This window comes from Camelina sativa, chromosome 14 (assembly GCF_000633955.1).
Source record: "Camelina sativa cultivar DH55 chromosome 14, Cs, whole genome shotgun sequence".
Taxonomy (NCBI): Eukaryota; Viridiplantae; Streptophyta; class Magnoliopsida; order Brassicales; family Brassicaceae; genus Camelina; species Camelina sativa.
In genome coordinates, this window is record NC_025698.1 from 27,727,078 (window position 1) to 27,754,633 (window position 27,556).

The 27,556-nt window shown below is 33.4% G+C and overlaps 3 protein-coding genes and 2 long non-coding RNA genes across 6 annotated transcripts; 4 read left to right on the forward strand and 1 right to left on the reverse strand.

Moving 5' to 3' along the window:
- On the forward strand, positions 1,721–2,148 carry LOC109128789. The gene is made up of 2 exons (XR_002035102.1): positions 1,721–1,823; positions 1,924–2,148. It is a non-coding gene; the product is annotated as an uncharacterized LOC109128789 (long non-coding RNA).
- LOC104778043 (armadillo repeat-containing protein 8) lies at positions 3,979–9,942 on the forward strand. 2 transcript variants are annotated; one of them, XM_019235759.1, is made up of 9 exons: positions 3,979–4,481; positions 4,770–5,492; positions 5,593–5,688; positions 5,778–5,861; positions 5,974–6,208; positions 8,746–8,906; positions 8,992–9,267; positions 9,374–9,601; positions 9,777–9,942. In XM_019235759.1, exons 1-8 carry the CDS (start codon positions 4,098–4,100, stop codon positions 9,425–9,427), a joined length of 2,013 nt encoding a protein of 670 aa, XP_019091304.1. In that variant the 5' UTR covers positions 3,979–4,097; the 3' UTR covers positions 9,428–9,601; positions 9,777–9,942. The 2 variants fall into 2 exon arrangements, with proteins under 2 accessions (XP_019091304.1, XP_010461959.1); XM_010463657.2 differs by lacking the exons at positions 3,979–4,481; positions 4,770–5,492; positions 5,593–5,688; positions 5,778–5,861; positions 5,974–6,208 and adding exons at positions 6,434–6,935; positions 7,224–7,946; positions 8,047–8,142; positions 8,232–8,315; positions 8,428–8,662.
- Positions 15,356–16,409, forward strand: LOC104742647 (cyclin-dependent protein kinase inhibitor SMR3-like). Its single transcript, XM_010463664.1, has one exon. The coding sequence runs from the start codon at positions 15,636–15,638 to the stop codon at positions 16,002–16,004; it is 369 nt and encodes a 122-aa protein (XP_010461966.1). The 5' UTR covers positions 15,356–15,635; the 3' UTR covers positions 16,005–16,409.
- Positions 20,198–21,173, forward strand: LOC104742648 (stress-response A/B barrel domain-containing protein DABB1-like). The gene has a single exon (XM_019235763.1). The coding sequence runs from the start codon at positions 20,398–20,400 to the stop codon at positions 21,001–21,003; it is 606 nt and encodes a 201-aa protein (XP_019091308.1). The 5' UTR covers positions 20,198–20,397; the 3' UTR covers positions 21,004–21,173.
- On the reverse strand, positions 25,031–26,014 carry LOC104742649. The gene is made up of 2 exons (XR_760567.2): positions 25,911–26,014; positions 25,031–25,351 (listed from the first exon to the last, which is right to left on the reverse strand). It is a non-coding gene; the product is annotated as an uncharacterized LOC104742649 (long non-coding RNA).

Consider the following 27,556-nt stretch of genomic DNA (forward strand, 5'->3'; position numbering starts at 1 on the left):
GGGAGTTTATGTAAACATTTTGTTAATTTTTGTGCCATAGCAAATATCATTTTGTACAAATAAGATATATGAAAACAGTAGTAGTACTTTTTATTCATATTACTTATTTATTAACTAGACTGATAAAATTCATAAATATTAAATATTTATAATATGGATGTACAATCATAAACTATTACATAAATCTGTTTTACCCAAACTTATATAAACACTGGATCTGAATTGATTGATTAAATATTTCTTTTTAATTCTCAAATAATAGAAGAAAAAAACAAAACTAAATAGGACCTATGTTTAGAAAAATCTCTTCTCTAACATGATTGGTTCATAGCTACTCTCAATTATTAGTTTAAAAACAAAAAATAAAAACCCAATCTTTTATTAAACGAAATTATTAAAACAAAAAAGGTTGAAACTTGAAACCTTTACGGAACTCCTCTGCCTCTCTTTTCCAATCTCAATTAGCCATTTCTATTTCCGATTTGCCGGAGAAACTAAATCTCCGCCATGCCTACAACCACAACCTCCGCCGCTTCTTCCTCCTCCTCAACCGCATCCGCATCCGGTAATAATAGTAATCGTCAAGCCGATGTATTCTCTCGTCTGGCTTCATCTGACCCTGAAGTCAAGCTTAAGGCCCTTCGTGAGGTCAAAAACCAGATTATCGGAAACCGTACAAAGAAGCTCTCTTTCCTCAAACTCGGAGCTGTTCCCGCCATAGCTTCTGCTCTCGCTGATGCAGATGATTCGGAGAAATGCAACAACATCCTTGTCCAATCTGCGGCGGCGCTTGGGAGTTTCGCTTGTGGGTTTGAAGCCGGAGTTCAAGCTGTTCTTGATGCCGGTGTTTTCCCTCGTCTTCTTCGTCTTCTCACTAATCCTGACGAAAAGGTTTAATCTTTTCAAAATTTTATTGACTTTTTTTTTTCCGTTAAAGTCTAGATTGGGAAATGAGATTAGAATTACTATGTGGTTCTTGTCAAGAAGCTTGAACGATTTAGATTCGTTCTGTAGTCTCTCTTGTTTAGGAGTTTTAAAGTTTTCACCTTTTGAATTGTCTGCATCTGAGGAAGTAGTAAAACATTGGCCTTTGGAAACTTTGTTGATCCTATCATCTTTGAGTTATGTGAATCGGTTCCTTATTGTTTCTGTTTCGTTTTTGTTATTCATTCTCTCCAGGTAGTAGATGCGGGGGCTCGCTCGCTTAGAATGATATTTCAATCTAATCAAGCTCCAAAGTACGACTTTCTTCAAGAGAAAAACATGGAGTTTCTATTCTCCTTGTTGAACAGCGNTATTAGCATAGGACTTCCGGTGATTAATTAACATCCCCTTAACTCTGTAATCAAACAAAGATTATGAAATAACATTCTGACATAACATTGTGACTAAATATGTTTCTTGTTTACTAAAGTTTGTGGCAGGAACACAACCGACCAATGCTTTAGCGTTTGTATTTGATGGAGTTAACTTTGGAGCATCCGATNGGAGCAGCGTGTTCTCTGCGAAGCTGGTGTGTTGGAGAAGCTTGTTATACTTCTTGATGGTTCGTTAAGCCAAAGAGAAGCTTGTCTTGAATCTTTAGCCACGGTTTTGAAGAACAACCCTGAAGCTGTTTCGGATTTTGTTGGACTTGAATCTGGGAGACATTTGAATTCTGTAACTGAATTAACAAAGGATAGGTATCCGAGAACGAGNCTAGTAGTGGTGGCTATAGTTAGCATTTTGTGTTTGCTCTTCCTCTCATCGACTCATGGGTTTATTGGACTTTGGTTTGGTCTCACTATCTACATGAGTCTTAGAGCAGCCGTTGGATTCTGGCGGTAAAAAAATATGAAACTCTCTGTTTCTTGTAGTTAAAAAGGTTATAAAAAAAAACTGTTTAATTTTTTTAATAACAGAATGTAAACGTGACTGTTACAGGATTGGGACAGGAACTGGACCTTGGTCTTTTCTTAGGAGCTGAAGTTAAAGGGATGAGCATGTTCAAGTTGTCTTAAAATTTTATTTCTGATAAGATTGTAATTAGATAAAACAAAAAAATATACAAAGTTTTGAGTCAGGATATACAAATAATCATATGCGATTATTACGGTTACACTTGTAAACCCCCATCTAAGGTTTGATTTTAATTTAAAAACTTTTTTTTTTGTCAACAACAGAACAAGATTTTTGCTCAAACAAGCCAATGCGAAAGAACATTGTTTACATAGGTAACTAAGTGCGGAACTGTGCGAACTCGTCGCGCTAGATTATCCGCTTTACCATTCTGAGAGCAAGAAACGTAGACCAAGGAAAAAAAAAGTAAACTCCTCTTTATCCGCCTGGATGTCCTCCAAATAAGGCGTAAAAGCTGGCCACTCGGAAGGCGAAGACACCATCTTCACTAAATCAGAGCAGTCGGTAAGAAAAACGACAGATTGGTTATCCACTCCAATCATGCAGCGCATTGCCCAAACAAGGGCTTCAACCTCGGCATGGAGCGGGGAGAGACTACGACGTAGGTTGGCAGCACCCATAGTAGAGACAACACTCCAGGGCGACGTGCAAAACCATCCTCTGCCCCCATAATCATCTGAACATTTCCAAGAACCATCTACAAAACAAGTATAACTTGAAAAAGCCCTAGGAATCCCTAAGTCCACACGTCCACCGGTTGTAGCCACAGTGGGAATATCCGGGTTTAAAACCACATCATCAGTCTGAGCCAGAATCCATGCCTTTGCCTCATCCTCCGCCAAGCGCAAAATTGCAAGAGGATTTGAATCTAGATTACTATAAACTTTATCATTGCGCGCTTTCCAGATATACCACAAAATCCAGGGAAAGAAATCATGTGATGGAATATCTGTAAATCTCCAAAAGAGAAAATCCATGTTTGTGAAAACTGATGCTGAAGGGAAAATATCCTGGGCTGTCGGAAACTGCGACAAAGCCCAAACCTGCCGAGCGGGAGACATTCGAAAAGGGTATGATTAATCGTCTCCTCCTGAAAACCACAAAGCCACATGGTGGCATCACAACTCATACCGCGTTTCCGTAGATTCGCTGTAACCGCCACACACCCCGAAAGAGCTTGCCACAGAAAGTGACGGAGCTTCGGTGGACATCTAATTTTCCACACAAAAGCCTGAAGAGGGACAATGTCCGGCCCGAATACTCTTAGCTCAGCGAGAGCTGTCAGATTTGAACGAAGAACATGGTATCCTGATTTAACCGAATATTTACCAGACTTAGTAAAATGCCATCCCAGCAAATCCGGTTCATCCGGCTGTCGCAACGGTAAGGCAGAAATCATAGCCACATCTTCCGGTACAACCGTAGCCGTAAACTGAGCCATATCCCACGAATTAATATTCCTGTCAATAAGATATGAAACTCGGAGCAAAGGATCATACGGCGATCCGGTGCTTAGTGCTGGTTTCAGGGATTGAACAGGGATCCATGGGTCAGTCCATACAGAAATGGAAGCACCAGAGCCCACTCGTTTAAAAACTTTTTGTTGAATAAATTTTATGAATTATGGTTGGTTTGAATATAAAATATTTGAATTACCTTAGTATTTTTTTTTTTTCACTTCGATTTTAGATGGGAGTTTATGTAAACATTTTGTTAATTTTTGTGCCATAGCAAATATCATTTTGTACAAATAAGATATATGAAAACAGTAGTAGTACTTTTTATTCATATTACTTATTTATTAACTAGACTGATAAAATTCATAAATATTAAATATTTATAATATGGATGTACAATCATAAACTATTACATAAATCTGTTTTACCCAAACTTATATAAACACTGGATCTGAATTGATTGATTAAATATTTCTTTTTAATTCTCAAATAATAGAAGAAAAAAACAAAACTAAATAGGACCTATGTTTAGAAAAATCTCTTCTCTAACATGATTGGTTCATAGCTACTCTCAATTATTAGTTTAAAAACAAAAAATAAAAACCCAATCTTTTATTAAACGAAATTATTAAAACAAAAAAGGTTGAAACTTGAAACCTTTACGGAACTCCTCTGCCTCTCTTTTCCAATCTCAATTAGCCATTTCTATTTCCGATTTGCCGGAGAAACTAAATCTCCGCCATGCCTACAACCACAACCTCCGCCGCTTCTTCCTCCTCCTCAACCGCATCCGCATCCGGTAATAATAGTAATCGTCAAGCCGATGTATTCTCTCGTCTGGCTTCATCTGACCCTGAAGTCAAGCTTAAGGCCCTTCGTGAGGTCAAAAACCAGATTATCGGAAACCGTACAAAGAAGCTCTCTTTCCTCAAACTCGGAGCTGTTCCCGCCATAGCTTCTGCTCTCGCTGATGCAGATGATTCGGAGAAATGCAACAACATCCTTGTCCAATCTGCGGCGGCGCTTGGGAGTTTCGCTTGTGGGTTTGAAGCCGGAGTTCAAGCTGTTCTTGATGCCGGTGTTTTCCCTCGTCTTCTTCGTCTTCTCACTAATCCTGACGAAAAGGTTAAATCTTTTCAAAAATTTATTGACTTTTTTTTTTCCGTTAAAGTCTAGATTGGGAAATGAGATTAGAATTACTATGTGGTTCTTGTCAAGAAGCTTGAACGATTTAGATTCGTTCTGTAGTCTCTCTTGTTTAGGAGTTTTAAAGTTTTCACCTTTTGAATTGTCTGCATCTGAGGAAGTAGTAAAACATTGGCCTTTGGAAACTTTGTTGATCCTATCATCTTTGAGTTATGTGAATCGGTTCCTTATTGTTTCTGTTTCGTTTTTGTTATTCATTCTCTCCAGGTAGTAGATGCGGGGGCTCGCTCGCTTAGAATGATATTTCAATCTAATCAAGCTCCAAAGTACGACTTTCTTCAAGAGAAAAACATGGAGTTTCTATTCTCCTTGTTGAACAGCGAGAATGAGAATGTTAGTGGGCTTGGTGCGAGCATCATTGCTCATGCTTGTGGAACAAGTGTGGAGCAGCGTGTTCTCTGCGAAGCTGGTGTGTTGGAGAAGCTTGTTATACTTCTTGATGGTTCGTTAAGCCAAAGAGAAGCTTGTCTTGAATCTTTAGCCACGGTTTTGAAGAACAACCCTGAAGCTGTTTCGGATTTTGTTGGACTTGAATCTGGGAGATATTTGAATTCTGTAACTGAATTAACAAAGGATAGGTATCCGAGAACGAGGCTGCTTTCTTGTCTCTGCTTAGTTGTTATATACAACACTTCTCCTTCTTATTTCGTGAACATGGGAACCAAATCGGGATTGATAACTACTCTGCTTGAGCTGCTCAACGACCCTGGTCAATCTGGAGATGATGCTGCTTTGGGTTTATCTTGTCTGATTGCGGGAAAAGAGGATTTACAGAAGTTAGCTTACGAGGCCAATGCAATCAAGAATATTGTCGACATCTTGAAGACAGATAGTGAGCTCCAGACTAAACGTCTTCAGGGTTTGTTTTTGTCTCTAGCTGAATTGTGCTCAAAGCTTGAAGATTGCAGGTGTAGCTTCGTGTCATTGCAGGTGTGTTCTAACAAGCCGTTTTCTGATTGTGTATCTGGTTAGTTTTGTTTTTTCTTTTTGTAGTATGCTAAATTGGTTTGTCTTTATTTCCTTCTACTAGGTGTTAGACCTGCTGATTAATGCACTAAGACACAAAGATGCTGATGTAAAAGCTGCCGCGTGCATTTGCTTAAGAAACGCTTCTCGATCAGTCAAGGTTAGTTAACTATTATACATTCTGGATGTTATTAGTATTTCAGCTGCCTTTCTATTAAGTGGGACTCCCCCCTGACACATGTCATTTAGAATTTGAGTGCAGGAAGATTCAACAGCGATCATGTTATGCTTCCTTTGGTTCAGTTACTACATGATCCATCTTCGTCTGTCCAGGTACTGTGTCGCATAAGATGCCGCATTTTGTTAGTTTCGGATGTCATTTTTTTTCTTTAGAAGGAAACGGCACAACCTAATTGAATGTATGTACCTGTATATTGTGGACCAGGTTGCAGTTCTTGGTGCTCTGAGCAATATAGTATTGGATTTTTCATCACCAAAGTCATCATTTATAGAGTTCGGAGGGATAAAACAGCTTATTGAGTTGTCAAAATCAATGGATCCAAATGCTCGGTGTAGCGCTTTACGTGCTTTAAGGAACCTCATGTTCCTTGCCGACAATAAACGTAAAGAACTCTATATTTCAGACGTCAATGCTCAAGGATTTGCTTGCCTCATTAGTGGTAAATTCATCAAACCATAATCATATGATTAATCTTTATGAAATTTCTTATGTGGAATAACAAAATAAACTCATTGCTCTCAGATCCNCAAATAATAGAAGAAAAAAACAAAACTAAATAGGACCTATGTTTAGAAAAATCTCTTCTCTAACATGATTGGTTCATAGCTACTCTCAATTATTAGTTTAAAAACAAAAAATAAAAACCCAATCTTTTATTAAACGAAATTATTAAAACAAAAAAGGTTGAAACTTGAAACCTTTACGGAACTCCTCTGCCTCTCTTTTCCAATCTCAATTAGCCATTTCTATTTCCGATTTGCCGGAGAAACTAAATCTCCGCCATGCCTACAACCACAACCTCCGCCGCTTCTTCCTCCTCCTCAACCGCATCCGCATCCGGTAATAATAGTAATCGTCAAGCCGATGTATTCTCTCGTCTGGCTTCATCTGACCCTGAAGTCAAGCTTAAGGCCCTTCGTGAGGTCAAAAACCAGATTATCGGAAACCGTACAAAGAAGCTCTCTTTCCTCAAACTCGGAGCTGTTCCCGCCATAGCTTCTGCTCTCGCTGATGCAGATGATTCGGAGAAATGCAACAACATCCTTGTCCAATCTGCGGCGGCGCTTGGGAGTTTCGCTTGTGGGTTTGAAGCCGGAGTTCAAGCTGTTCTTGATGCCGGTGTTTTCCCTCGTCTTCTTCGTCTTCTCACTAATCCTGACGAAAAGGTTTAATCTTTTCAAAATTTTATTGACTTTTTTTTTTCCGTTAAAGTCTAGATTGGGAAATGAGATTAGAATTACTATGTGGTTCTTGTCAAGAAGCTTGAACGATTTAGATTCGTTCTGTAGTCTCTCTTGTTTAGGAGTTTTAAAGTTTTCACCTTTTGAATTGTCTGCATCTGAGGAAGTAGTAAAACATTGGCCTTTGGAAACTTTGTTGATCCTATCATCTTTGAGTTATGTGAATCGGTTCCTTATTGTTTCTGTTTCGTTTTTGTTATTCATTCTCTCCAGGTAGTAGATGCGGGGGCTCGCTCGCTTAGAATGATATTTCAATCTAATCAAGCTCCAAAGTACGACTTTCTTCAAGAGAAAAACATGGAGTTTCTATTCTCCTTGTTGAACAGCGAGAATGAGAATGTTAGTGGGCTTGGTGCGAGCATCATTGCTCATGCTTGTGGAACAAGTGTGGAGCAGCGTGTTCTCTGCGAAGCTGGTGTGTTGGAGAAGCTTGTTATACTTCTTGATGGTTCGTTAAGCCAAAGAGAAGCTTGTCTTGAATCTTTAGCCACGGTTTTGAAGAACAACCCTGAAGCTGTTTCGGATTTTGTTGGACTTGAATCTGGGAGACATTTGAATTCTGTAACTGAATTAACAAAGGATAGGTATCCGAGAACGAGGCTGCTTTCTTGTCTCTGCTTAGTTGTTATATACAACACTTCTCCTTCTTATTTCGTGAACATGGGAACCAAATCGGGATTGATAACTACTCTGCTTGAGCTGCTCAACGACCCTGGTCAATCTGGAGATGATGCTGCTTTGGGTTTATCTTGTCTGATTGCGGGAAAAGAGGATTTACAGAAGTTAGCTTACGAGGCCAATGCAATCAAGAATATTGTCGACATCTTGAAGACAGATAGTGAGCTCCAGACTAAACGTCTTCAGGGTTTGTTTTTGTCTCTAGCTGAATTGTGCTCAAAGCTTGAAGATTGCAGGTGTAGCTTCGTGTCATTGCAGGTGTGTTCTAACAAGCCGTTTTCTGATTGTGTATCTGGTTAGTTTTGTTTTTTCTTTTTGTAGTATGCTAAATTGGTTTGTCTTTATTTCCTTCTACTAGGTGTTAGACCTGCTGATTAATGCACTAAGACACAAAGATGCTGATGTAAAAGCTGCCGCGTGCATTTGCTTAAGAAACGCTTCTCGATCAGTCAAGGTTAGTTAACTATTATACATTCTGGATGTTATTAGTATTTCAGCTGCCTTTCTATTAAGTGGGACTCCCCCCTGACACATGTCATTTAGAATTTGAGTGCAGGAAGATTCAACAGCGATCATGTTATGCTTCCTTTGGTTCAGTTACTACATGATCCATCTTCGTCTGTCCAGGTACTGTGTCGCATAAGATGCCGCATTTTGTTAGTTTCGGATGTCATTTTTTTTCTTTAGAAGGAAACGGCACAACCTAATTGAATGTATGTACCTGTATATTGTGGACCAGGTTGCAGTTCTTGGTGCTCTGAGCAATATAGTATTGGATTTTTCATCACCAAAGTCATCATTTATAGAGTTCGGAGGGATAAAACAGCTTATTGAGTTGTCAAAATCAATGGATCCAGATGCTCGGTGTAGCGCTTTACGTGCTTTAAGGAACCTCATGTTCCTTGCCGACAATAAACGTAAAGAACTCTTTATTTCAGACGTCAATGCTCAAGGATTTGCTTGCCTCATTAGTGGTAAATTCATCAAACCATAATCATATGATTAATCTTTATGAAATTTCTTATGTGGAATAACAAAATAAACTCATTGCTCTCAGATCCTGAGCCTCCAGTGCAAGAGCAAGCTTTGGCCCTCCTCCGTAATCTTGTTGACGGATGTATCAGCTCAATCGAGTTTGTATTTGATGAAGATGGTCTTATCTTAGATACTGTTGGGAGGCAATTGAGGAAAGGTCCACAAGCTCATATGGCAATACAGGTGACGAAAATGCAAAAAAAAAAAAAGTAAACCATATCAATAGATTAACAAAATCTCTGATGAAAAATGTTTTTCTATCCTCCAGGGAATGTATGTGCTCACGAATGTAGCGAGTGGGACTGAGTTACATAAAGAAGCAGTTATGCAGCAGCTGTTTCCTCAAGCCACTGGATCAGAGAATTTCATGCTGAAGTTTTTGCAGAGTGATGAGAGCCAGTTACGGTCAGCAACAGTCTGGACTATTATAAACCTCATTAGTCCTTCAAGTCCCGGTGCATATGATCGGCATGTGAAATTGAGAAGTGCGGGTATTATTCCCCAGTTAAAGAACATGGTCAACGATGCTTGCCTCGATGTTAAGGTTAAAAAAAAAGAGGAAACCTTAGTACCCTTTTAGATTGCCTTGGTTACTCTCTATTACTTGTTATTGACTCAACTATATCCTTTCAATCTCTTTTGCTTTGCAGATTCGCATCAAAACCGTATTAGGCCAGTCCATGTCTTTTGGCGATAACTACTAAACCACAGAGATATTACTTTTCCCAATCCTACAGACTTATACATTTGAACATATCAATAGTGATTTAGGTTTGATTCAACTTCAAGCATATATAGCAAACAGAGACTGAGCCTATAGTTTATGATCATGATCATCTATTATCTCTCCAGTACCAGACACACCTATGATTCAACAGGTACTTGCTTACTTCTCGGGTTTGTTCTTTCATTTCTGGTTACTCGAAATGGCCGTAACTGGAACCGTGTACACCGAACACTTGATCATAATAGGATATAGAGATTTTTATGTGTTTTAAATACTGATGATGATCTGTTCTGTATGTTTAACAAAATCAGTTTTTGTGTGTGCAGGTGAAAGCAATGAGAAAGAGTTGTACTATTATTACTTGTGCCACAGTTTAGATTAGAACCAACACATTTTTGTTTTGTTTTTATTCTTGCCTTCGAAAGAACTTCACTTGTGTGTAACATCTGAGTTTATTATTGTATCAAAAACATCTTTTTTTGTTCAAAAAAAGAAAAAATATAAAAAAAAATTGAATCAAAAACATCCAAGTTTTGTATCAGTAAATTTGTTTTCTCGACAATACCAATAATTTCTGATAATGTCCCAAATTAATATTTCCTTTTCGCATTTTAACATATAGATAAGGATGATGTATTGACTTTTGTGACCGAAACAAATTAATAAAAAAATAGGAATATTTTGAGGGCGTTTTGAAAACGTTTTTGCCGTAACAGTAACATAGTTTCTTTTTTTTTTTTCAAATATGTGCAATTATAACTTAAAAATTACAATAGAAAGCTTACTAATCGTTTTTCAAAAACAAATTGTAGATAAAAACCAAAAATTAAAAATATATTAAGTTTGTGAAAAACTAAATTTACATCCAAAAAAAAAAAGTTAACTAAAAATTAAACAGCAAAAACCATTGTTCCGCCTCGTACATCGAATTAATTGGAATATCTATATTAATTGGAATCACACTAAAACGAATCGCAAACCATGCCTTTCGGAACAATTGTATAGAAGCTCTGTTGGGTGACCACAACATATAGCTGCTAAACGTGTTTGGTTGTTTTCTACATAGAACGTCGACTTATCCAATTCCTTCTACAGAGGCAATCCTTTGGAGGTGAACTTAATCTAGAAGACTCCCATCATCACTATCACCATTAGATGTTTGTGGGCTCTATTATGGATTTAGTAAAGCCTAGATTAAATTTTAAGTTTTTGGATATATTTGTTGAAGAATGTAAACATCGGCTAACCTAGATTTGATTTATTTTTTTGATATATTTTGTTGAAAAATGTGAATATTGGTTATGAAAAAAAGAAAGATCTTCGTTTAATTTTCATATATGATTTGTAAAAGAAAAAAACTACTGCACCACAAAAAAACTAATTTCTGATAATGTCCCAAATTAGTTTTTCATTTTCTCATTTTAACATATAGATAAAGAATGATATATTGACTTCTGTGAAAAAAAATAGCTTGAAGTACATTAAGAAAATTGGTTTTCTAAAAAAAAAAATCTTAAATAAAAACTAAATTTTGAGCGTTTAATCCAAAATCTAGTTTTTAAGTTTTTGAGAATTTTTTTTTGCCGTAGCACTAACATTATTTTTTTTTCTTTCAAATATGTGCAATCAAAAACTAAAAAATTACTATAGAAAGCTTAAAAATCGTTTGTTTATAAAACAAATTACAGAATTGAAAACCAAGATTTAAAGATATATTCAAGTTTGTGGAATACTAAAATCTACTTCAAAACTAAAGAACTTAAAACTAAAACTCAAAAACCAAAATACACCAAAATATCAGTGCACCGCTTCAAAAAAAAAAAATTCCTTAATGTATCAGAAACAAGACAAATAGTGTAGAGACGTCTACAAAATAATTACCTAAAAACATAGAGGCTGATTAAAAAAGAGAGACTATACTATCCATGGTAATATGTTTGTCTGTATGTAGTATGTATGGCCTTTGAGAATCTAACCCGCCGTATGTGCGTGCACAGTGAATCCTATGTTTTGGATCCCATGATTAAGATCCAGCCTCGACTACTGTGTACTTTCTTTAGGGATATAGCCTTTTTTCCTTTTTTTATTTGTTCTATGTATAATTATTTCTCTCCTATAAAAGTTAATATTACTAACGAACGATTGCTGTATAAATTTAAATTTATACTTACTGCAGCCACATTAAAAAAAAAATCTGCTGAGACAAGAATCTCAACTAAACCCAAAAAAGGGTTAGTTGGTTAAAAATAATAGGGTTAGTTGGAGAGTGTAGAAACCCCATGCATATATATGGATTGATTTTGAATAACATCGTCCCACGTGAATCTGTATTACACATCAAAGTTTCGTGTTAAAAATTTTATTTTTATTCTGCCTGTGTTCTTCAGTTCTTTATTAAGAAACAAATATCTTAAAGCTAAGTACATAAACAACTACAGTTACCACCTAATACTTCCAAGAAGTAGTGTTTTTGAAGACCAAAAATATATCTTAATTATCAAATGTGAGACTCTTCTCTCGGCACCTCTCTCTTCCTTGAAGTATGTTTTTCCCATTTTTAGTTGAATGAGACTGCATGTTGTCTTGTTTTTAGTTAATTAAGTAATACATATATGCTTAAATGTTTTTTAGCTGTGGATGTAATTGTATTCATTATTGAAAATAGTTTATGCATGTGACAGCATGCCTATATATAATATATGTGTGGGTAATGATATTTATACACAATATCAACGTAAAACAATGATGTTGTTTATATGTAATTAACGTCTCACATGCATTTTAGTCTTTTAGTAATATATATACCACTTACTTTATAACAAATATATTTAGTGTTTGTCAACTTAAAATGCATTTGAAAAACCGGTAGCTAGTCTGTTGTGGTCCAATAGTTGAAAAAAAAAAATGTAATTCAAACAATAATTCACAGCAAATTATTTCTTCCGTAATTTATGAGAAAAGGGTCTTTTTCTTATTTTAATACTATACATAATTCTGTTGAAAATATTATATTGGTAAATGTTAAAAAGGAGATCTACATGCTAGTTTGTTTTCCCTTTATCTTCTTGTTCTTGATATGTTGCATCTATAGATTCCTATAGCTTATTATGGGACAACGTAACCAATTAAATAATAACCTTTTTTNATAGGAATATTTTGAGGGCGTTTTGAAAACGTTTTTGCCGTAACAGTAACATAGTTTCTTTTTTTTTTTTCAAATATGTGCAATTATAACTTAAAAATTACAATAGAAAGCTTACTAATCGTTTTTCAAAAACAAATTGTAGATAAAAACCAAAAATTAAAAATATATTAAGTTTGTGAAAAACTAAATTTACATCCAAAAAAAAAAAGTTAACTAAAAATTAAACAGCAAAAACCATTGTTCCGCCTCGTACATCGAATTAATTGGAATATCTATATTAATTGGAATCACACTAAAACGAATCGCAAACCATGCCTTTCGGAACAATTGTATAGAAGCTCTGTTGGGTGACCACAACATATAGCTGCTAAACGTGTTTGGTTGTTTTCTACATAGAACGTCGACTTATCCAATTCCTTCTACAGAGGCAATCCTTTGGAGGTGAACTTAATCTAGAAGACTCCCATCATCACTATCACCATTAGATGTTTGTGGGCTCTATTATGGATTTAGTAAAGCCTAGATTAAATTTTAAGTTTTTGGATATATTTGTTGAAGAATGTAAACATCGGCTAACCTAGATTTGATTTATTTTTTTGATATATTTTGTTGAAAAATGTGAATATTGGTTATGAAAAAAAGAAAGATCTTCGTTTAATTTTCATATATGATTTGTAAAAGAAAAAAACTACTGCACCACAAAAAAACTAATTTCTGATAATGTCCCAAATTAGTTTTTCATTTTCTCATTTTAACATATAGATAAAGAATGATATATTGACTTCTGTGAAAAAAAATAGCTTGAAGTACATTAAGAAAATTGGTTTTCTAAAAAAAAAAATCTTAAATAAAAACTAAATTTTGAGCGTTTAATCCAAAATCTAGTTTTTAAGTTTTTGAGAATTTTTTTTTGCCGTAGCACTAACATTATTTTTTTTTCTTTCAAATATGTGCAATCAAAAACTAAAAAATTACTATAGAAAGCTTAAAAATCGTTTGTTTATAAAACAAATTACAGAATTGAAAACCAAGATTTAAAGATATATTCAAGTTTGTGGAATACTAAAATCTACTTCAAAACTAAAGAACTTAAAACTAAAACTCAAAAACCAAAATACACCAAAATATCAGTGCACCGCTTCAAAAAAAAAAAATTCCTTAATGTATCAGAAACAAGACAAATAGTGTAGAGACGTCTACAAAATAATTACCTAAAAACATAGAGGCTGATTAAAAAAGAGAGACTATACTATCCATGGTAATATGTTTGTCTGTATGTAGTATGTATGGCCTTTGAGAATCTAACCCGCCGTATGTGCGTGCACAGTGAATCCTATGTTTTGGATCCCATGATTAAGATCCAGCCTCGACTACTGTGTACTTTCTTTAGGGATATAGCCTTTTTTCCTTTTTTTATTTGTTCTATGTATAATTATTTCTCTCCTATAAAAGTTAATATTACTAACGAACGATTGCTGTATAAATTTAAATTTATACTTACTGCAGCCACATTAAAAAAAAAATCTGCTGAGACAAGAATCTCAACTAAACCCAAAAAAGGGTTAGTTGGTTAAAAATAATAGGGTTAGTTGGAGAGTGTAGAAACCCCATGCATATATATGGATTGATTTTGAATAACATCGTCCCACGTGAATCTGTATTACACATCAAAGTTTCGTGTTAAAAATTTTATTTTTATTCTGCCTGTGTTCTTCAGTTCTTTATTAAGACACAAATATCTTAAAGCTAAGTACATAAACAACTACAGTTACCACCTAATACTTCCAAGAAGTAGTGTTTTTGAAGACCAAAAATATATCTTAATTATCAAATGTGAGACTCTTCTCTCGGCACCTCTCTCTTCCTTGAAGTATGTTTTTCCCATTTTTAGTTGAATGAGACTGCATGTTGTCTTGTTTTTAGTTAATTAAGTAATACATATATGCTTAAATGTTTTTTAGCTGTGGATGTAATTGTATTCATTATTGAAAATAGTTTATGCATGTGACAGCATGCCTATATATAATATATGTGTGGGTAATGATATTTATACACAATATCAACGTAAAACAATGATGTTGTTTATATGTAATTAACGTCTCACATGCATTTTAGTCTTTTAGTAATATATATACCACTTACTTTATAACAAATATATTTAGTGTTTGTCAACTTAAAATGCATTTGAAAAACCGGTAGCTAGTCTGTTGTGGTCCAATAGTTGAAAAAAAAAAATGTAATTCAAACAATAATTCACAGCAAATTATTTCTTCCGTAATTTATGAGAAAAGGGTCTTTTTCTTATTTTAATACTATACATAATTCTGTTGAAAATATTATATTGGTAAATGTTAAAAAGGAGATCTACATGCTAGTTTGTTTTCCCTTTATCTTCTTGTTCTTGATATGTTGCATCTATAGATTCCTATAGCTTATTATGGGACAACGTAACCAATTAAATAATAACCTTTTTTCTCAAACATCATTTACAAACATACTACACATTAGGAGGAGTTGCTGATAAATATTTTAAATTATCAGAAAAATCATATTTAGTTTAATCATAGAAATAGCATTCTGATTATTAAAAAAAAAATCAAAAAATGGATAGAAATATGAACTTAGGCAAAAAGTGATAAACGTCGACTGTGAATAACGAGATAATTGATAATTCTAGAAGACTAGGATTATTTTATGATATTATGTTTGTTCTATATATGAATATTTAAACGAAAAGAAGAAAATAAAGCGTACCCATTTCACACTTTCACAGTGACTTACATGCATTGATATCAAAAAGAAACCCTTTCTCTTTAGTTTCCAAATACTAAGCCAATCTCTCTTTTATTTTACCTTTTCCTTTCTTGGCTTTTTCTTCTCCTCTCATTGAAACTTTTTCCAGTCAAAATTTTAAAGTAAAACTCCCACTAAGGTTTTTATACAAACTCCTCATATATAGATTCACATTCACCCATTTCCTTCCTTTTTTTGCTCTCTCACTATCCCTCTCTCTCTTTCCTCTCTTATTTTGGTCTCAAAAATGGCATCAAAAGGAAATAAACCAATAAGAAGAACAACCACAAGAAGAAGTAAAAGAATCCATTACAAGAACCCATCTCCTCCTCCATGTAGTTCTATCATCGATAGTGACGTCACCTCGACGTCATCTTCACCTACTACTTCACCCGCATCAACGGCCACGCCATCTTCATTCCAACCGGAGAGTGGATGTTGTACACCGAAGTCTAAGAAGTCACGTATACCGGAGATGCTCACGTGTCCGCCGGCGCCGAAGAAGCAGAAAGTGGGGCAAAACTGCGCTTTGAGGAGAAGACAAATAGCTTTCTTTGCATCTCCAGATGTAGAGATGTTCTTCGTTTTCGCACTTGGTCAACAAACCAATAAATAAGCTAAGTGTATGATTAGGGTTTTGTGATTATTATTATTATTATTATTATTATGGTATTATCAATATCTCAAAGTTTTTAGTTTGATTAAAATACAATAATATTGAAGTATATTATAGAGAGCGTAGTGTGATGTTTCGCTTCTTTTCCTCCTCTTCTTCTTATTTTGCTTTTCTCCCTCTCTTTGTTCCTTTTTTTGGGATAATTTTTGAGTTAGGTGGGTTTGAATTTATGGTAGGGTATAATTAATCCAATACCCTACCTCTCTTTTTTTTTTTAGTTGATTGTTATGTATTTTTGTTTTCTGTAATTGACTGGTGCTTCCTAACATTCGAGGCTTTTTAGCTTTGCATTTTTGTTGTTTTGTAATTTTGGTTTGTGTTTATTACGAGTTGGATTATCGGTTATACATACTTTATTGGTTCCCCACATTCAAACAAATTAACTCCATAAAAGATACTTATGAAACTATTGCTTTCCTTTTTATTGGGTTACATAAAAGATTGATGAACTGATACCATTTTTTACCCGAGTCAGTGATGAGCTCAAATTAAAAACTTTTGTTCCGAGTTCAAAATATTTTGTTGGTATAATAGAAAGAAAAGAAAAAAAGTTACCAAAGCCAAAAAACAAAAAAAAAAATAGTGGATGAAGAAGAATATGTATACAAAAGTTTTGGATGTAATCCAAAGTTATTACAAAAAGATTCAACTGTTTCTTATTTGATTTAAAGTTTATAAAAGTGGAGAAATAACTCTTCAAATCTATTTGAAACTTTTTTAAAAATTGTGTGTCTATTTGTGCAGTGTAAATTATATAAATTGAACTTTGTTTGTGTAATTTTTTTTGGGAATATATGTTTAACGAAGGGATGGCAAAATTGTCGGAACTGAGACGATAACATCTTCGAAGGGAAGGGAATCCAATGAAAGGACTCGTGCGGCTTTTTTCATCATTTTCTCTTTTCTTTGTTTCTCACACTTCCTTTTAAGAGCAAAATTAATAATTATAAGTTATAAAAAAATGTATAAATCCAAAACTATTCTATAAATAGAGTAGGTAAGAAGACGACACAACATCTGTGCTATTATCTATGCAATTTGGCACCAATCTATATATATATATATATATATATTCTACGTAATTTAATTATTCGTTTGGCCATCATTTATTTTTTTGAATTATTGCTATATAATCTTCAGAACTCAATAATGTGGATAAATCATAACATGACGTACGAATCTCATGATTGAAAATAGAAAACTTATGCCTCTCCGTGCATAATCTACTCGTTTCCTACGTCAATGGATATGTCACTTGAGAATGTACGTACAACATCGATGGGAGAATCTTCAGTAGAAAAAGCAATCATAAACACGGTTTGCAGAACAAAAAAAAAAAAAACAGTTTGCCAATATATTTTAAAACAATTTTGCATTGTACAACATTTATTAAGTTTTATAAAAAGTAAATCTATTTAATACTCTATATACGATATACTCCCTCTGTCTCATAAAAATTGATGTTTTAGAATATTTTTTTGTCCCACAAAAGATTGATGTTTTGTAAACTCCAAGAAGTAATTATTGAAAATATTTAAAATTTTAAATTGTTATTGGTTTAAAATTAAATAATATCTCTTTAGTCAAATAAAAAAATATATTTAAACTCAATAATTATTGTTTTCTTAAAATGAGTAGAAAATGAGACAGAGGCAATACGATTTAGTCTTTTTTTTTTTCATTCATTCCATTAGACTCTCTCTAAATATAGTACTATATTTCTGTTAATTTATATTTCATTATTCATTATAGTTTACTTTTTTGTTTATGAATTAATAATATTTTACCCAAAATAATACTTTCACAAAATAAAAGTAAAACTTTCAAACATATTTTAACTGCGTATTTGGGACTGCGTCTGCGTGTACACTCCCAAGTCCCGAGTGGCTATTATATGTAGGCTCATATGGCTAAGGTGGCCTAGCTAGTTTTAAATCATACTTAACGTAGTTCTTCCATTCGTTACAATATTATATTACTTATGTCATAAAGTAATTAATAAGGTAAACCTACGTATAGGTTAGTGTGTATAATATAAACTCGCACGTGTGTTGTGCAGGATATCAACAATATCACACACACTTGCAAACAAAACAACGAATTAGGTAAAGTGGAGAAGAAAAATTATACACATTGGAATGAGGATTTGATTTTACGTCCATCAATTTCTTTTGGTTTTCTCTCTTTTTGTCTTTGTATTACCTAATTATACGTCGTCCCAAAAAAAGCATTAACTAATTAAAAAATAATCATTTAAAACTATCAAAAATATATAATACTCAAATCAAATCAACTAATCAAATCTTATTATATAAACTTTAATAACAAAATTACTAATTAACACATGTCAATTCACTATTAACATTTTTAAAAAATAAAAATGTAAAAAATCAAAACTTAACATAAAAAGGTTTTATATAAAAGTAAATAGATAAAATAAAATCTAATTATAAAATAAATTATATATATATATACCATAAAATTCAAAATTATAATATTGTTTACTTATTTTAATTTTAAGTTGCTATATTACAAGAAAAATGTTACTTTTTATATAAGATAAAAAATGATTGTGAAAATTATACAATTAGTTATTGTTTCTAAACAAATGTAAATACTCACCTTTACATAAAGAAAAAGATTGTTGAAGTAAAAAAAAAAAATAGATCGTCTCATATTTTTTTCACCAATCAAATAATTTATTCAGATGACTGGTATTGTAATATATATGATAGGAGTATGTAAGATTAACGTATGCATTTTTGTAACTATAAAAATATTAAAATAAAGAGGCATATAATAGATTATTTAATGTGTTCATAAAAACAATTTGTTGGTAGTAGTTAAGACTAAAGGGTATATTTTAACAGTAAAATGTATTTGTGTGTACAAATAAACTTTTAGTGGTAATGTAGACAGTAGATTTGTAAATAGATATACATTAGTGTATTATAGCAAAAAAAACAACTATTTTCTATAACTAAAAGTTTATCTCTTTACTTTTATACATTGTTTTTATTTACGAAAAGAATTAAATATATATTCTTTTTAAAATTTAATTTAATTTTAATACTTTTGAACTCATCTACAACTATTTTCTTTAACTAAATGTGTATCTATTTTTTTTTCAACCAAACAATAAATTAAAAGGAATTTTCTCGGTTAGTTGCCTAAGCCGTAAGGAAGGGGTTTACAAATGAAACTTCAGACATAAGAGAATGCGAAGCACGAACAAGACAATCCACCTTCGAATTTGTCGCATGTGGGATCTAAGAGATGGAGAATAGTGGGAAAAACTCCAGCGAATTAAACTCATTGAGCAAGTTGGAGAAGGATGGTCAATATTCAGGGGAATGCACCATAGTGAGTAACTAAGCACGTATCCGCTCCATGGCCTACAACAACTCTTCTAACTCTGAATGCAGGGGGAAGGGGCTCCGTCTTAGACACTTGGCCCCCAACAACAAGGTTCGCTTTTCACCAACGCAACACCACCAGCCCAATCATGAATGCTCATTGGTTGCTTTACAAGAACCATCAATTTGATAACAAGGTGAAGAAACCTGGATATCCGAGGACGGAAATGGAGCCGACATGACCGCCGTAAAAGATAGCGCCTCTTCCCAAGCTAAATTATCGCCCAAAGCCTGAGCAATTATATCATTCGTCTCGATCTCTAAACCTTAATTTTTATTTTATTTATGGCCTTCCAGATTACCCATAAAAATCATGTTAATGAAGAAGTTGATCAGGATCACCCTGTTGAGAGACATCCCTCCAGAAAACAAAATCCAAATTTGAATACACCAACTCATATGGAAAACCCTCTGATGAGACCGGAGGTAGAGATAAATCCTAAACTTTCCACGAGTGAGGGCATTCAAAAAAAAGTGATTAATAGTCTCAACCGCAGAGTCGCACATTTTACACCAAATATTTACATTGGACACTTCGGTGTATCTATTTACTTTTATAGATAGTTTTTACTTATTAAAAATAATTACTTTATATTCTTTATTAAATTTGCAAGTTTTTGTCAAAATCAAAATTAAATATTCTTTGTTAAATTTTATTTTATTTTAAAAATTCTAAATCCGCACATCGGGCTGGTCCTAATCTAATAAAGTATAAAGCTAATTGTACGTTTCATTTCATGTCAAAAAGAGCTGATTAAAAAACTTTTCAAGAATCCAAGGTTACATTCTCACTCACAAAACAAAACAAACATTATGGGCTTTTTAAAGAAGATACCCATTAAAGCCCAAAAAAGATCAGTTTCCCTTAGAAAAATCACAAATACGAAACCAACATCCCAGCTCCGTGGTTTGTGGCCATGTCTTCTTCGATCGTCGAGCACGTCGTCCTCTTCAAGCTCAAGAACAACGACGACGTTGACTCCAACAAAATCAGCTCCATGGTCAACGGAATCAACGAACTCATCAATCTCGACCAGGTACTTCACCTCTCCTGCGGTTCAATCCATCGCCTTAGCTCCACCACCGCTGCTTCCGCCGCCTTCACTCACGTCCTTCATAGCCGTTACAGATCTAAAGAAGATCTCGACGCGTACGCAATACATCCTGATCACGTCCGCGTCGTCAAGGAATCGGAATCGATCCGTGAAGACGTCTTGGCCGTTGACTGGATCGCCGAGAAAGTTCCCGGAATCCTAGCTCCGCCTCCTGGTTCAATTGGTAAAATCACGGTTGTGAAGGTGAAAGAGACCGTCACGGAAGAGGTGAAATCGGAGATTATGGAAGTGATTAAGGAGAAATCTAAAGGAGTTGATCAGATGATCTTTGTGTTGGAGAAAACTTCTCTCCGGGTAGAGCTAAAGGATCGATTTCGTAAACTTCTCTCCGTTTCTCAATCGGATCGATTTCGTAAACTTCTCTCCGTTTTTGAGTTCGTAGTGCCTCCAAAACTTGCTTCTGTGTGAATTGTGATTAAGATGATGAGGCCGTCTGCATTAAATGAATATTGTATGCACATTTGAAGCCCATATATTGGCCTTTTTCCTGAAACCTATTATTGGCCCATTAGTGAGATAGTTACATGTAATTTTCCCTGTTTAATACTTTTGAAGTCTTTAATTGGTTGGTTTTATCACTTGGACAGGTCTTTAACATGCTTAGGCCTGGGCATAATATCCGAATCCAAAAAAACCAATCCTAATCTGAGCTTTAAAATCCGATCCAATCCGAACCGAAAATTTAGAAATATCCGAACGGATTCTAAATTTAAGAATCCGAAAATCCGAATCCAAAACCGATCCGAACCGAAATCCGAATGGATTTCCGAACATGCCCAAAATATAAATACATAGTAATAATATCTTAATAATACTTACAACTACAAGTTTTAATAACTTAGGTGTCTAAAAGTTTAAATTTTTGGATATTTTAAATATTTTCATGTATTACAACTATTTTTGAGTATATTTAGGTAAAAAATAAGCGTAATTTTTAGATATATTTTTTTCATTTCAAGTAGTTTGAATAGATTTAGACACAAAATTTTAGTTTTTTAAGTACTTCGAATAACCGGATCCGAACCCGAAAAATCCGATCTGAATCCGATCCAAATCTGAAATTTGAAAATATCCGAACGGATTTTAGAATTATAAATCCAAAAAAATCTGAAATCTGAAAAATCCGATCCGATCCGAACCGAAAATCCGAACGCCCAGAACTGTATATGCGCGAATTTCTTAGGTCTTTAACATGCTCTATGCACGAATTTCTTTAACGATTATTTTAATACATTGACATAGATTTCTATTGGTAACCACTAGAAGAACAAAAAGAAAAAGAATAAAAAAATAATGTGGAATGGAATAAACAGTTTTTGAGAAATGAAAATAAAATATGCAGAAAAGCAACAAAAGAGTAAATGGTAACCAACTAATAAAAATGTCTTTTATAATATATTAAATATCAAATAAATTAAATTGAATGATAATACTATTACTACTTCTAATTTATTTAATTTCAAAAAACTAAGTTTACAATTAGGGTTTGGATTATTTTACATATATGTGGAGTTACATTTGTCAGCGTATTTGTTAAAAATGTTATTAACATTCATAATCCAATTTTGTACCAATTTAAAATTCAATTATTTTCAGTTCGGTTTAGAAAAAAAATAATTAGATTTAAGTACATTAAAAAGACTGTAAGAGAAAGATAGTACGTCTGTTTCGTGAACCCATCCCGTCCCATATACTTTATGTCTGGTTTTTATCTTATAACCGTAGTTTAAATAATAATTTATCTATTTGAGATTGTATATTTTAATAATAACCTCTGTTTTAATAATAATAGTTCGGTTTAGAAAAAAGATAATTAGATTTAAATACATTTAAAAAAAGATAGTACGTCTGTTTCGTGAACCCGTCCCGTCCCATATACTTTATGTCCTGTTTTTTATTTTATAACCGTAGTTTTAATAATAATTTACCCATTTGAGATTGTACATTTTAGTCTAACAAATAAGGAAGTAGGTAAAAACTTCACATCCACATAAAGTTTTATTTGTAAATAATTTTTTTTGGTAGAGCATTTATAACATAAACTTATATTGGTTTCTTTCATCAAATTTCTAAACATTTGAAATAATAAGCTTCACCAAAAATTTTGGATTCACATGAAATTTAATTTAACTATCCAAATTTTATAATCTCTCTTTAGTACATTTTATTTCTCATTCTCTTTTTTTCTATGAGAAATAGTTTATATAATGTTTTTATTTTTTAAATTACTCGGTCTCGTCTCGTACCCAATATTCCCTATACAATTATTTTTTAATTAATTATATTTGTAAAAATCAAAAATTTTGGGCATGTAATTTAAATTAGTTTTGTTTTAGTAAGTTTGTAAATATTTGACATAATTATGATTTTACTATGAAATTTGAATTTATATGATGGTATATCCAGATCAAACTTGGACCAAATTTGTGACCAGTTAGATTTTTATTAAACTCATGTACTATTAAATCGAGTAAAATTCGTCAAAAAAAAAAAAAAAAAATCTCGAACATGATGACCTAATTGTGAAGCTGCACAAACGCACCTTGATAGGTGTGTCTCGTAACAGATGTAATATTTTTTTGACCCATATAAAACTCGTTTAGTGAAACTAACATGAGTAATGTCTCCCTTCGCTTCACTTGAATTCACAAAACCCGTAGGTAATGGATATTTCATTTTTTCTCTTTCTAATTTGTATATACTAGGGATGAGAACCCGCGCGTTGCGCGGGGTTGTATGCTAATCAGGCATGGCTTAAATTTTATATAGACTCGATGGTATATCATTAATTAAAAAAAAACATACATATATGCTGTTTTATGAAATTATTTAAATAAACATGTTTTTTTGGACCTACTGTTTTTGCACCTTTAGCATGTGCTTAGTTGACAGTGATGCTAATGTAAATTTCTAAGTCTATTTTGTTTTGTTTTTCCTTTCATTTTCTTCATATGTTGTTGGTCGTCTTTTGGAGTTCTCTAGATCTGCAATGAGTGTCGATTCTGGAATTTGCATGAAATGTGTAATCTGTGACTGTAAATCATATATATAATAGCATTACCATCTTTACATTGTAAAATCCATTTGTGCATTGAAATGTAGTCTGATAACCAAAGTACATAAATGCATAACTGAGAAAAATTAAAGAAGTCATTACACAAAGAGTGTTCTTAATAATGCACATGAGAATTAGATCAAAGAAATTAAGAGGAGAATGAGAAACCTCAAGTAGAAAACAGATGAAGAAACTGCCGAAGAAAGCTAGACGGAGGTTGACGATTGGAGAAGAAGGCTGATGATTAAGAGTAAGACAATAGCATAGTCGCTTCAAGGGAATCGGATGAGCAGCTCCTTTTCATCCTCTCCCCAAATTCAGTTTGAAGTTGTTTGGCATATAAATGGGTCCTCCTCTGGGTACCAATTAAGTGATTATAAAAACATTCTACAATGGAATGGAAAATTTGTACTTTTGTTTCGTACTTTAAAATTGCTATCGGGAGAAATCGGAAGGGAAACCTTGATGAATTGGAGGAACCTTTTCATTATTCTTGTTGTGATGTTTTCTACTGTTTCATGATATGAGAGAAGATAATGCAGGTTGCTTCTCAAGGTTGGCCATGTAGAGCTTCCACCGTTTGGAGTGTAAGGGATGTGTATGATGATGTGGTTTGGATCGGTATTTGGCCTTTTGATGGTGACGATGATTTCATTGGATCTTTGCATAGTATAGCTGATAGTTTCATATTGTTGCTCTTTGTGTTACCGTTTCTGTTTATTTATATTTGGTCGTAGTCGTTTGGAGTCCTTCATTTTTGTTGGTTACATTTGGTTTTTGGAATTCCTTATTCCTTGATGTTATTTTTTATATTTATTATTAATATTCAATTAGTGTAATTTAATAGTCTTTACTCCTTCGCTAATGAATGTTAGATCATATACTGATGAAACCTATCCGAGAAAACAAAAGTTTTTAGGAGAAGCTAAGTTACGTTATGTTGGTTGTGTTTATGTTTAGGAGCTTGTGTTTTATATTTTATTTTCGTCCCAAGGGTGCAATGAAGGAAAAATAACTTTATGAACTCATGCATGTATATTAAAATTTGGAATTTATATATTATAGAAACTCGAAGCATGTATGTTTAAACATCGCTTATATTCATTTGTTTATTTTATTAATAATGTGAAGTTTATTTGGAAAATAAAAGTGTATGAATAACAAACAAAACAGAGTTTAAGTTAAAAACAGAGGCCACAAACACAATTCTAGCTTCAAAGTGATGGTCACCATATTTTTCTTCTCCACACATAAAGAAGTAGCGGTAGTCGTTTGACAGCATGATTCTGGTGGAGTAGCAGTAGGCGTTGAAGCAAATAAACCATTTCTTTCAAATGTAATATACCCGATGTATCGACAATTTCAGCCATTGTCGTCGCAGAAAGGAAACGAATGATCTTGCACAGTCTTGTGCATCGACCAACTTCAAACCCTCCAACATTGAAGATTACGCCTTCACGTAAAATATTACAGAATTGAATGGCATAGGCTGATGAGATGAAAGCATGGATTACTGAGCACTGAAACTATGATCATTTAGCTACTAAGAACATAAAACATATGTAAGAAGATTACAAATACATGAAAACATGTAAGAAGGTGAACTTGTTCATCGAGAAAAAGACGGTTTGTCCCCATAAATTCATTATCCTTCTTGATTATGGGTTGTTGATCTTGATGCCATGTTGGTGAGCTATTGTTCTACAGATCAAAGCAAAGAAAATAACAAACCAACTGGTAAGGGTTAGAAAACGGAGATAGACACAAAAGCATGATTCAGACCAAACCACAACCAAAGTCAGACCTTATCATCAATCAAACTGAACTGATTTTAATATAACCAAAAAGTTCAAAACAAATATATAAACTGAAAACAAAGAATATGAACATAAATCCAACCAACAAAATTAAAATAACTGATCAAGTATTGGAAAACAGAGACGGACACAAACAACATGATTCAGACCAAACCACAACCAATATTAGACCAAAACAGAAACCAAACTGAAATGATCTCACTATAACCAAAAAGTTCCAAACAAATAAACTGAAAACTAAGAACATGAACATAAATCCAACCAACAAAATTAAAATCTGAGACGAATATCATGGTTTACCTACTGAAGTGATGATCCTAGAACTTTTATTTTCTACTACAAAATTGCAATCAGGAAGAATCATAGTTAGGGTTTGAGACTCAACGAAAAAGAACATTACCAAGCCAAAATCCAGACCGAAACATAAAGGAATAAGGACTTACCCAACCATGGGACTTTGATGAAGAAAAATTCCAGAGAAGCCGAATCGTGAATCTGACGGTTCTCGGAGAGAGTGGTGGACGACGACAATATTTTTCTCCAGTTATTTTCTATTCAAATGGGTTTATGTGGATGTTTTAAAAATTATATTTGGGCTTATATCAATGGAACTTTCAAAAATTATGATATTTGGGCTTATATAAAGCCCAACAAATTTTCTAATTTTTGCTGATGTGTATGCTTTTAGATAAGAGAAAACTCTGCTATTATATGATTTTAAGGGATTGGGTAAGAGCTTCTCCAATGGTTGCTTCTATATTTTACTCCAAATATAGAGATCTCTAAAAATAGAGTAAAGGTTTACTCCAATGGTTACTCTATTTCTTACTCTAAAATAAATATTTTAAATTTATTATATATGTTTATCTTGTTCTTAATTTCTTATATAGCCCTTTAGTTCTAAAATCTACAAATTATGTCTAATTATTTAAATTTTAACAAAAAATCAATAAAATTAAAATATTATTAAAATTAAACTTGAAAATAAAATTTTATTACATCTCATAAATAGAAAACAAATGACTAATACATTTTTTTATTTAAACACTATCATTAGTGTACTTTTCCCACAAATGATCAATTAAAGCGTTTCGAAGTGAAAAATGAGCGTCTCTATCTTTGATTTGCCTATATCGAGCAAGAAATTCTTGAAATCGATTATTTTCATCATCTGCTATTTCAACCTCGGGAGCTGGAGCTTCTCTTCCAGCTTCAATTGGCGCATTAAGATCACGCTCATCTTCGATTATCATGTTATGTAAAATTATACATGTAGTCATTATATCATGAATCACAGTTTTTTTCCAAAAACGAGCTGGTCCTTTCACAATTGCAAAACGTGATTGAAGAACTCCAAATGCACGTTCTACATCTTTTCTACATGCTTCTTGTTGTGTAGCAAAATACTTTTTTTTAGGACCTCTTGGCTCATGAATAGTTTGCATTATGGTCGACCACTTCAGATATATACCATCAGCTAAATAATAACTCATATTATATTATTTTCCTTGAATGATATAATGAGCAGGAAGAGCAATACCTTGAGCGAGATTGGAGAATAAATGGGAAGACTTCAATACATTGATGTCATTATTGGTTTCCGGCATTCCAAAATATGCATGTCATATCCAAAGATCATAATCTGTCACAGCTTCAAGAATTATAGTTGGTGATCCACTACGACCTGAATATTGTCCAGCCCAAGCAGTAGGACAATTTTTCCACTTCAAATGCATGCAATCTAAGCTACCTAACATCCCTGGAAAACCTCATTTTTCACCGATGTAAAGAAGTCTGGCAACGTCATTAGATGTTGGTGATCGCAAGTATTTCTCCGAAAATATTTCCACTATGGCTCGACAAAATCTATTCATGCTTTCGATTGTTGTCGATTCGCCTATCTTAACATACTCGTCTGTCGCATCCGCTGGTAGCCCTTAAGCTAGCATTCGAAATACAACCATTCCTTTCTGAAGGGATGATAATCCTAATCTACCAGTTGAATCTCTTCTCTGTGTGAAGTAGTTGTCATGATCTTCAACTGCATTAATAATACAGAGGAATAGGGAACGAGACATACGGTACCTTC